Below are 12,212 nucleotides of genomic sequence, written 5' to 3'. Positions count from 1 at the left end.
TCCAGACATCCAAAATCTTTCTCCTACTAAGGTAAGCAGGAGCGTTGCTAGCCCCAAAGATCAGTGGCACGTGCCCCGGATCTATTCTGGGGTGCCCCGGATGTCCTCCAGGCAGAATCAGAGCTGTGGTGCCTCAATGGCAGACATGCTGAGAGCTGTGGGGCATCAATTGGGGGCAAGCTGGACGCTGTCGTGCCTCTATGTAGGCATACTGGGTGCTGGGGTGCCTTTATAGGGGCATGCAGGGAGCTATGATTCTTCTATGTGGGCATGCTGGGAGTTGTGGTGCCTCAATGGGAGGCCGTGGGAGAATGGGAAGGGGTCCACCAGAAGTTCAGGTAATGCTATGGAGGGACTGCCAGATAACCTGGCGGCAAGCTAGCTCATCCAGCAGAAAGCCAATACTGCCAACACAGAAGCCGGGTAACTCTGCCTAGTTATGTTTCAGTGACCTATTTATGTGATGTGCTGCACTTTTTTTTTTTTTTTTTGTATTAACCCTCCTGGCGGTCTATTAAAAACCGCCAGGGGGCAGCACAGCAGTTTTTAAAAAAAAAATGTTTTAAATCATGTAGCGAGCCCAAGCTCGCTACATGATAGCCGCTGTGCAGCGGCATCCCCCCACCCGCTTCGATCGCGATCAGGAAATCCCATTCAAAAAACGGGTATTTCCTGGAGGGCTTCCCCTGTCGCCATGGATGGGATGATGTCATCGACATCGTGATGTCATTGGGAGTCCCGATCCACCCCTCAGCGCTGCCTGGCACTGATTGGCCAGGCAGCGCACGGGGTCTGGGGGGGGGGGGGGGCGGCTAATCGGCGCGATGGCGATCGGAGTGCACACGCAGCTAGCAAAGTGCTAGCTGCGTCTTGCAAAAAAAAAAAAATATGCAAATCGGCCCAGCAGGGCCTGAGAAATCCTCCTGCGCGGAATAGCCCGTGCTCTGCACGGGCTTACCGGCAGCGAGGTTAATGGAGTGAGGACTTCATCCAATATTTTGCTGGGCAGGTCTACTTAGACCGCTGTTAAGTTCATGTAAATTTGGCTCCACCCATGACCACACCCACATTCTGGAGGGTGGCCACACCCATTTTCCGGCTGAAGTGCCCCGGATCTCTTAGGAACCTAACAACACCCCTGGAGGTAAGTATGGATTACTTTAAAGAGTTTCCACCATGTGCGTTGCGCAGTGCCCACACTACAATGCGGGCATAACGCCTGGTACACACGATGCAATTTTCCATCAAGTTAACGGTTGAATCGATTATTTCCGACAGGTCCGATCTGATTTCCGGTCGATTTTCCGATCACTTCTGTACAAAATTGGTCAGAAAAATGATTGAAATTTAGATCGGACCTGTTGGAAATAATCATTGACTTGACCGTCATTCGGACGGAAAGTTGTGTAGCAGGCATAAGGCAATGCACTCCCTGCAACAAAGCAGGGCTGTGAACATGCCCACACAATTGTATGAATAGTACGTTCATATGCAACTGAGTGCATAGCAATGCGCATCCTTATTAACCACTTGAGGACCACAGTGGAAAACCCCCCTAAAGACCAGGCTAACTTTTGTAAAAATGGCCACTGCAGCTTTAAGGCCAAGCATACAAGTAATTCCCCCCTCCTTTTCTCCCCACCAACAGGGCTCTCTGTTGGTGGGGTCAGATCTCCCCCCGGATGTTTATTTGTTTATTTTTTACTCAATGTTTTTTTTTTTTTTTTAAATAAATGCTATTGCTTTTTTTTTTTTATATGTTTATATTCCCCCCTCCCTCCCCCTGCTGGCCAATCCATGTGATCAGCTGTCATAGGCTTCAGCCTATGACAGCCGATCGCCGACAGTCAGGAGGTGACAGCCGTGTCACACGGCTGTCCCCAGTACAGCGCTGCTGCTGATTGCAGCGCTGTACAATGTGTAAAGTCGTCGGTTTCGCCATCGAACAGTCTCCGACTGAAGGTGGGACGGAGCTACCCCAGGACTTGACGCCAATCGGCGTTAGGCGGTCCTGGGGCTGCCGCCATGGCCACGCCCATCGGCAGTAGGCGGTCCCAGGGGGGTTAAACAATATGATATACATTATCTTTGCAATATCTTGAGCTAAGATTGTTTACCATCTAGAAGCCCCCTTTACTCTCCAGGAGCTCTTAGTGCTCCTTCACATCTGAGCTCGTTTTCTGCGTTTTAACGCACCAAGGTAAAATCAAAGTCCATAGACTTTCATTTTACCTTTCACATCCGACACTGCGTTTTGGTGCATTGCGGTTCGACGCACCCAGGAGCTTTTAATCGTCCAGAGTCAGCGTTTTCCTGTAGGGTACCGCTGATTGCCTCGCACCGCAACATCCCGACGACACACCGCAGGCCATTCTCCTGCACGCGTTCTAGGTGTGAAAGAAGCCTTAGCCCCCCACTACACCTTTTGTGAACAGTATACTCATGTTGTATTCACATTACCTTCTGAATCCTGGTAACGCGCCAACTGCTCCAACACTGCAAAACAGAGCAGAGAAACAAACCGGTTATTTTATCCAACACAAATATTTATTCACATCTTGAATAGGAAGTGCCTCCAGCAGACTCCACATTTCAGTACTCAGCAAAGCACAAGAGAGTGCCACACATAGTTACATAGTTATTTTGGTTGAAAAAAGACATATGTCTATCGAGTTCAACCAGTATAGGGCTGACACAGTAAGTCCACGCTCATAGAGGGACGTTGCATTGTGTTGCCTGTACTGTACAGGAACGCAAGACAATAGACAAAACATTGTCCTGCACATTACAGCCATATTGCGTCACATACAGTGAAGTATACAGTCAGTGAAAAGTATGCTTCAATGTACGTGTTAACATCTTTAGTGCTGCCAGGTGATCTCTACGGAACGTTTGTTACTGAGAATTCTATGCACAGAGGGAGATACTGCTTGCTTGGCAGTTGGAAACAGCCATTAATGCCCACAATGCAACGGGGTTCACAGACAGGAAACTAGGCCATGGCCTGGACATCAGATTGTGGAAGGGGTTTTACCACAATATCAGTTATACAGACTGTGATGATCCGCTCAGCTGGCTGCACAGGCAGACAGCTGTTTGACCATTCCTCTAGTCTGAAGGTTACAGGTCTCTGGAAGAGAGACCTGTCTTTCCTTTGCAAGTTTCTGGTCTGTTCTGCTGTTGAGGAATTTGCATACATTCGTTATGCAAATCTTCTACCTGCCTCCTGTGATGACTGGCACTATAAAAGGCTTCTGCTCCCAGAATGCTTTGCTGGTCATTTCCCCTTCATGGTTTGTTCGAAACACTCCTGGAGTGTCAGTCTTTGTTGATCTGTTAAAGTTTACCTTAGAGTAATTCTTGGAACTGTACTAGGCAGTTACCTAGTGCAGTTAGATTACATATCTGTTTTGTCTGTCTGTTGCGATTGTCCTGTCCCAGCGGTGGTCGACAGGAAATCGTTCTGTTTGTCTGGGTGCTAACCGGGGCAGCGGTTGCTACCGGTAGCCCCTTCTGTTCTGTCTTGCTTGGATCACACTAGCCTCTAGCGGTAGTGGATCCTTCTGTTCTGTCTTGCTTGGATCGCACTAGCCTCTAGCGGTAGTGGCAGTGGATCCTTCTGTTCTGTCTTGTCTGGATCGCACTAGCCTCTTGCGCTAGCGCTGTGGATCCTTTTGATCTGTCTTGCCTGGATCGCACTAGCCTTGCGCTAGTGCTGTGGATCCTTCTGTTCTGTTTTCCTGGATTGCACTAGCCTCTAGCGGTAGTGCTGTGGATCCTTCTGATCTGCCTTCTTGAAGTATAGCTGAAGCAGCGGTTGCTACCAGCTATCTCATCTGCCTGTCTTGCTTGGATCGCACTAGCCCCTAGCGGTAGCGGCTGTGGATCCTTCTGATCTGCAATTCTGTTTCTGTACCTGGATCACACTCGTTCTGGCGGTAAGAGCAGTGGATCTTTCCTAGCTTATTCCTGTTTTCCGTTTGTCTGTCTTGTCTGATACGAACGCTTGCTGTAGGCTCGGTGAGGTAACCGTTAAGCAAGCGCACGCGTTCTCTGTTTCGTGTTTGTCTGTCGGTGATTAGTTAGCTGTGCTTGTCTCTGTTGCGCTTAACGTGCGGAGACCGTGCTGTAAACGCGTTCGCTGTTGTGAATGAGTGCGGTGTTCGCGTTTAGTTAGCGTTTGTTGCTTTCCTTATCATTCTCATTGTATTATTTTCTGTGCCTTTGCTCCTCGTATTCTGTTCTAATCTGTCTTGTGTCACTTCTGGCGATCGCCTTTCTCGCGATCGCATTCCTACTTTTGTTTCTGCTGATGTGTGTTCACCATCGCAGGGTCGCGACTAGATTGGTGAACACACATTCGTCCTATACCTGTGCTCTTTCTCTTTAAGGGCTGTTCAGCCCCGCATTGTCTTGATCTGTACAATCCCCATCTGGCATCTGTGGCCGTGCAGCGATTGTACTCGTCTGCACTCCACAGCTCCATCTGCCGGTGGGAATTGCCCTCTACTGGTGCTTACACCAAAGCTGGGTTCCCCCCTTCATATGCTTGTGGAGGATTTCCGCCGTGTCAGCGCACGCATTGTGCGCTGACCACGGAGATTATTCCGCGATCGTTACACAGACGTCCCTGATAATCTGTTTGAGAAAAGGTAAAAATGTCTTTTGGAAAAAGGGGCTACTGGCTACTGATTAGGATGAAGTTCAATCCTGGCTTCCTCTTTGAAGTTCCTCTATTAAGAACAAGCAATCCAAATCTGTTGGCTTTTTTGGGGGGTAAAACTGTACAAAGACTAATGACGTGCATTAGTGTAACCCATACCAACAAATCAGTCAGCAAAAGGCAGAAGAATGAAATTCGCTTTCCCACACTTGCGTGAAACATTAGGGGCTTGTTTCACAAGTGTGCTAAGTGTTAGCACGCCAGTGAAAAGCTAACTGGCTCTCCATGCGCTAATATGCGCATAAGAGTTTGCGCGCGTAAAGTTTTGCGTGCAAAATCAGCTGCTTTGCGTGCTAAGTAGCGTGATAAGCGTACTTTGCATACGAAACGGCTGATTTTGCACGCGAACGGACCGTATGGCGTAGCACCGTTCGCGTACACCGCGAACAGTAACAGCTTTGCAGTGCAAACTACTTAGCACCCTAGTTAGCATGTGCAAAGCCTTAAGACGTGCTAACTGAGTTATCACTGGCTAGTGACTCGAGCCCTAGGTGAGGTGGGATTAGGCACAGAGATGTCTTACCTTCTGCTGTCAGATGGAAGTCAGTTGTCACTTTTCCATGCATGTTCTTCAGCATACAGTGATACACCCCCTGGTCTTTCTTAGTGGTCTGTACGATAGCGAGTGACACTGGCGAGTCATCATTAGGACTGGAATCAAACATAATTCAACATTAGGCTATGTTTTGAAGACTGGTATGTAACTACATCTTCATAACGATTATGTTCATAAGGCATCACCATCTCGCATAACATACAGAAAAAAACTTGCTTCCCTACTAACTATAGCTCACATAGTATCTCTGTTTGCTTCTGTTCCAAAGCAATGTCATCTGTGTAAAAGTCACAAGTCCCCAAGTTCCAGTTGTGGGAGCTGCCATTGCATGGCTTACGGTATGTTGTAACATTAAAAAAAAGACCCCAAAAGTGAGAAAACTTATCTCTCCTCTCCTTTTGATCTTGCACAGAGAAATTATCTGCTGTGTTTGCTTGATCTTATCTATTGTAGTTAGCGATGTTAGAATAATCCAGAGATGTTGAGGCAGTTAGCAGCAAAGTGACTGATGAGCCTTCCAAGCAAAGTGAAACACAGTCTATTAACCTTTCACACATTTTTTGTACCTAGAAGTTATTATGTTATGACCAATCTGTTTTAGAAAAGGAGACATTTTGAGCATATAGCTCCAATTGGATATAGTTATTTTCCTTCCAAGCATACAGTAGTAGTAGGGGAAAGAACAGAAAAATGTTTTTAACTTTTTGACTAGTTAACACAAAATTACAGTCTGGCATAATATATAGTTAAGTACGTGGCTCCCAACATCTTATTGGCTAAATAGTTATCCTACCTTCCTTTGGCCCAAACCTACAAAAATATGTAAGTTTATCTGAAAGGCTACTAGAGCGAGATCCCTTCTGTTTTAACAGCACAATGTTGTGATTTCCAGCTGCGATTTTCAGCATATGTTTATATGCGAGTCCATTGTGGTTGTAGTAACCCCTACACTGCTTGCAGTTGCAGCCAGTTCTGTACTTGGCAACTGGCATGTACTTCATTCTACTGTTCTATCATTAGGAATCACAAGGCTTGTTTAGTATTCCTGGCAGGTGTTCCGCCCCATCCATCACTGTCTCTTTACTTTAAGTGGCTGTTGGCAAACAATGTGGGGGCGCTTGTTGGCAATACATTCACATCTGTAGCTAAAGCAACAATCGTATTTATTAAAGGGATACTGTAGGGAGGGTCAGGGGAAAATGAGTTGAACTTACCCGGGGCTTCTAATGGTCCCCCGCAGACATCCTGTGTTGGAGCAGTCACTCACCGATGCTCCGGCCCCGCCTCCGGTTCACTTCTGGAATTTCAGACTTTAAAGTCTGAAAACCACTGCGCCTGCGTTGCCGTGTCCTCACTCCCGCTGATGTCATCAGGAGCGCACAGTGCAGGCCCAGTATGGTCTGTGTCTGCGCAGTACACTCCTGGTGACATCAGCGGGAGGCGTGCAGGCGCAGTGGTTTTCTGACTTTAAAGTCAGAAATTCCAGAAGTGAACTGGAGGCGGGGCCGGAGCATCGGTGAGTGGCTGCGCCAACACAGGATGTCTGCAGGGGACCATTAAAAGCCCCCGACCCCCCTACAGTATCCCTTTAAAGGAGACTGTAGAAGGGCCAGGCCCGGATTTACATTACAAGAGATTATAGGCACAGAAGTCCTGGCACCTTAGACTTTGCCCTCCATGAACCTACAAACCTCCACTGAAGTGTGATGGCTGTCCCAGCTATCACTTCTCACTGTCCTAGGTAGCTACAGGTGCCCCTTAGTATCAGGTAGCCATAGGTACCCTCAGTATAAGGTAGCTGGAGGTGCCCTGACTGAAGGGAGATCTCGTCAGTGGAATGCCGAGAGCTGCGTGTGTAACCTCTCATTTACGCTCTTAGAGAAGTACGGAGGGAGGCACTCAGGGAGGAAGGTGAGCCGCCTTTCTATCATCCGGAGCCTGTAGGCACGAGCCTACAGTGCCTTATGGTAAATCCAGCCCTGAGAAGGGCTAACTTACAGAGACTGCTGAATAGATCATAACACAAATAAAAATGACTTCTTACTCTTACTTAAGGTGCCCATACATCTATCGACTTGGCGGCCGATCGACCATCCAATTCGATAACTATTATTGAATCGGATGAAAATCGGTGCTGCAAAGTGCATTCCCGGTAGACGATGCAACCAATTTCAGGACTAACATGTCGAATGGACTTACTGCAAGATGTTGGGCCGTTCTGGTCAATCGATGCACGGCGGTAACGGCAAACAATATCGGGATGAGCGATGAACGCAACAAAAACCCCAACCCTGTCTCCCTAATGTTCAGAGTGCCCCCCCAGAGTCTAGTGCACTATACATTACCTGTCTGTGTCCATCGCTGGCTCCAGGCTCTGTCCTCCATCCATACAAGCACCCCATGTGGTTCCCGCTATACAAGTGGGCGTGTGTGTGATGTCAGACACGTGTCCACGTTACTCAGGCAACCAAATGGGGCGCATGCATGGATGGAGCCCAGAGCCAGCGGCGGACACGTAATCTATAGTGCATTGGGCACCGAGGGACACATTTAGAATTAGAAGGGACAGCGTCGGGTCAGCAAGACAGCGTCACAAGGCTGATTCCGGACCGATTTCAACATGAACTAGATTGGGAATTGGCCTGCGGTGTATGGGCAGGCAACAGGTCACACTCCGATCAGAGAGAGATCTGTCTCTTGGTCGATCTGCCCATACATGGTCTGATGTATGGGCACCTTTACAGTATAACTTGCTTCGATCAGGATGTGTATGTGTAAACAATATAAGCTAATGATTCAATTGTTGCTCCAACAAAAGTCCACAATAAAACCAAAAGTCCAGAAAAATCGGTGCTGTTAATCTCTCTTATAGATGACACTCCTTTCTCACAGGTCAAATATCACCACACCACTAATGAAAGATGCACTCACCAGATCCTATGACCATATCAAATGGGCCTGCGGTCCAGGGCCCCCTGCACATATGCGGTGCGGCCGCACTCTTCCCTGCCTCGCTCCCGTCACCGGGAGCTCTCTGCGTCCGCCCAGGTGCAGAATGCTCCTGAAGATGGGATCGAGACAGGAGAACGTGCTTGGCTCTACTGTGCATGCAAAGACTGGCCCCAACTGGACAACTTACCGGGGCCAGTTGCGGATGAACCAGTCGGTGACTGAGGACGACAAGGGAGCAATCAGGCCGGAGGGCGGCGGAGTTAGATGAATTTGTCTAGTTAGACGAATAATTGGATGTGACCCGTGGCAGAGAACAGAGGATTCTTGAGGACCGGTGCGGGACAAGATGTCTGCAGGGGGCTGGTAGAAGCCCCAGGTAAGTGACAGTTTTTGTTTTTAGAAAGCACTAGAGAACCCCTTTAAGGCTCACTGGCTGGTGCGTTTGAGGTAATCCACGCAGGCCCAGAGTAGTGTGCAGATAGTAAGCAGGCTACAAGTGGCTGCCAGCCCGATCACTGACCATGGCTCATGGGTCTCCAACTGACGTATGACACATGCTTACTATAGCCGGATGCAGAATACTGCATGGGGCCCAAAAATAGGTTTACTATAACAGAAATTCTGTTATATCATGGTGTACAATACCAGGCTTACTCCCATATACTCAGGGCCGGGCCGAGGCATAGGCTGGAGAGGCTCCAGCCTCAGGGCGCAGCATAGGAGGGGGCGCACAATTCATTCAGCTGTCATTCCTAATTGTGTATGAAGCAGAAAGAAATAAGAAAAGGGGACACATAGCAGTGACTGCAAGCCATATAACTAGATATTAAGGTGTTGGGGAGTTTGTGGGCCCTCTTAGTGTAATAGCAATCAGTGTGTGACGGCTGGGGTGGGAGGGATGGAGGGGCGCACGTTGGTGTCTCAGCCTTGGGTGCTGGAGGACCTTGTCCCAGCTCTGCATATACTTATAACTGTGCTTGGCGGGGACCTGGACACATAGATCACTATATGCAAAGTTTTGTTATATTAGACTATACTATAAAGAGATTATACTGTAATGTATGGGCACCTTTAAATACAGTGACCAGATTTTCCTAGGCTCAACCTGGGACAGGAGGGGGGTGCTAGTGTGGCGCAAAGCGCGCCGCTCCGAAAAATGGGCGTGTCCATGACAGGGAGGGAAAAATGGGCATGTCCATGATATGGTGTGGGCGGAGCGAACTGTAATGTAACTCTGAAGCAGTGGGCCAGAGTTTCCTCCCAAAACACAGATAGGCAAAGTGACCCTAAAGGTAATTAGGCAATGTTCCACAAACACATAAGAAAGCAGTGTTCCCACAATGATGTGATGAAATGGGAGTCCATGACATGACTATGTACTCTGTAAAGTGCAGCAGGAGATGCAAGTGCTACATAAATACATAATAATGATATGGCAGGACATTAGACTTTGACTATGGCCAGGATTAAATTGTGAGCTCCGCCAAGGACATGACTACATTCTCTGTAAAGTGCTGCCTTAGATGTCAGTGCTATATAAATACATAATAATATCGTAGGACATTATACTATGGCTATCACAGGACTAGATTGTGCGCAAAATCTGCAGAGGCTGCTGATGCTACAGTATAAGCATACCATTTAATAATCATGAGCCCCTAAAATGCCAGATGCTGCAACAATAACCCCAAAGTAGCAAATGCAGTCTCTATGACCATCAAATAATAACTGCAGCAACCATTACCTCTGACAAATGAAATGCAACTACCATTACCTCCAAAAAATGAAATGCAACTACCGTTACCTCTGACACATGAAATGCAACTACCGTTACCTCTGACACATGAAATGCGACTACCGTTACCTCTGACACACGAAATGAAGCAGAAAACGATTACAGTACTCTGACTCTGCAAACGGTAAATGAGGCAAACATTACCTCATGCGGCCACAGAGTCTCACGGCTGGGACACCCGGTGGCCAAAAGTGGGACATAACCAGGGACACATTGCAGCCTGAGACAGGGGACCCTGAACGTGTCCCAGGTAAAACGGGATGTCTGGTCAGGGTACTTTAAAGGCTCAGGCCAAAGCAGCACTTACATGTTTACACTAGCTGTGACAATCACCCGCTAATCCTGTCGCATTATGCCGCAGTTGCTAACTATTATGGGAAACAAATGATGAGGTATGACGTTGTGATGAGATGCCAGCCATGTTCCCACGCAGGATAGTCACTACAGCATCTGTTTCGAAAGATTGGCATGAAAATCACAGCTGACAACATGGAAGGAGGAGACGCTGCAACAGGCCTGACATGAAGACTGACACTAATTTATACAGACATGACCCCACTGACGCTACACATACCTTCCCAACACAGCAATGTAGGGTCTCTGCACAAAGCACCTGCAGAGATCTTTCACTTCACAGATCACCCTAGCCATTTCAGGAAATGAATCAGGGACGGTTGTTGCGAGTCCCATAGAGCACAAAGGCAAAGTTGCATAAAACTTTTGCATGTTACTGTTTCAGCCCACAGTCTGCGACTTTCACGTATAGATTATAAGCTCAGAAGAGTCCGGGAGACAAGTCATGAGAGCCGTCTGATTTGCGGTGACTTGCCGAGAAAACCGGGGAGGATTAGAGGAGAACGGCGGCTGACTTAGCGGAACGGAAGGAATGGTAAGTATAAGCTCCTATCTACTGTATCCACTGCTTACTAGGATTTTTGACATCTGGTATCCTAGTGTACCTGAAATCGAGGGATATCAAAAATTTGTACACACCTAGGGCTTCCTCCAGCCTCCTCCGGCCAGATAGCTCTCACGCCGCCATCGTCCGCTACCTGCAGCCTCCGCAACTGGCCCCGGTAAGTTGTCCAGTCGGTGTAGGCGCAGTCAAGCTGTGGGTGTTTCCCTGTTGTGCTGTAGGAGTGTTTTGCACCTGCGTAGTACTACTGCATAGGTGCATACTACTCCTGGCAATGGGAGCATGATGGGGGAGAACCCATGGCCCAACTGCGCCTACGCCGACTGGACGACTTACCGAGGAAGGCGGCGTAGGCGTGATCTGGCCGTAGGGGGCTGGAGGAAGCCTAAGTATGTATAAATGTTTGATATCCCCTGTCTCAAGTTTCCTTTAATAGGATCCAGAGCCTTCCCTCTGCATTGGTAAGTATCAGTATCATAACCTCCCACTCTACTGGTATAAGGCACACTTTCAATATATGCATTGCGAACAATTAACGCAAATGTACTATCTTTTATTAAAGAAGCGCTCTGCTCACGTTCTGTGCATCCTGGCCAGAAGTTTGGAGTCCTTCGTCCATGTGATGGTGGAATCGGCGTGAATTTCCCCAAACTGACAGAAGAGCTTCAGGTTTCCAGAACTGTCGGGAAACATCTCGGCCTGGATGCAGTGCGTTAATTTGGGAGCTGCAAATAAAAGAAAACAAATTATATTTTTTTTTTTGGTACATTATTTTTACACTTTTGTTTGTTTCCAAATTGAGATGACCAGTGGTGTAGCCAGATGCATTTGTGGGTTCTCATACAATAAGTGCCAACAGGAACAGGTCTCAGAGAGGAGTCACAAGAGTAGCTGCTGCCCCAGCAAATCTAAATTTCATCTGCTTTCCTGCTGGCATACGTGCGAAACGGGTACCCTTGGAAATCTGGGCAGTGGAAAAAGCTGCTCGTAGAATATCGGTAAAATTACAGACACTCTACTATTGGTCAGTGATAAATCCAACAGTAAAATATTGGTAAATTTTATCAATATCTTATGATCGCTAAACCTAACCCTATTCTCACACAAGTCCTCCTCAACTGATGCCTAATCATAACTGACCCCTCCCCTTCCAAAGCCTAACGCTATCTATCCATCCCTCCCCCTCCGATGCCTAAACTTAACAATGTTCAAAGCAGTAGTCCGTAGCACCACTTCTGGTATTAAAGAGAGTCTGAAGCCTTTTAAAATA

The 12,212-nt window shown here is 47.7% G+C and overlaps 1 protein-coding gene across 3 annotated transcripts in view; it reads right to left on the bottom strand.

Annotated features, from left to right (window-relative positions):
* ALPK2 (alpha kinase 2) overlaps positions 1-12,212 on the bottom strand; it is a 221,810-nt gene that overhangs the window by 41,046 nt on the left and 168,552 nt on the right. For all 3 annotated transcript variants that reach the window (XM_068251267.1, XM_068251268.1, XM_068251266.1), the window contains 3 exons: positions 11,520-11,667; positions 5,247-5,374; positions 2,461-2,496 (listed from right to left, as the gene is read on the bottom strand). In XM_068251267.1, the coding sequence (XP_068107368.1) occupies positions 2,461-2,496; positions 5,247-5,374; positions 11,520-11,667 (312 nt within the window). The remainder of the gene's footprint in view (positions 1-2,460; positions 2,497-5,246; positions 5,375-11,519; positions 11,668-12,212) is intronic.

This window comes from Hyperolius riggenbachi, chromosome 1 (assembly GCF_040937935.1).
Source record: "Hyperolius riggenbachi isolate aHypRig1 chromosome 1, aHypRig1.pri, whole genome shotgun sequence".
Classification (NCBI taxonomy): Eukaryota; Metazoa; Chordata; class Amphibia; order Anura; family Hyperoliidae; genus Hyperolius; species Hyperolius riggenbachi.
This window is presented reverse-complemented; position numbering and strand designations above follow the sequence as displayed.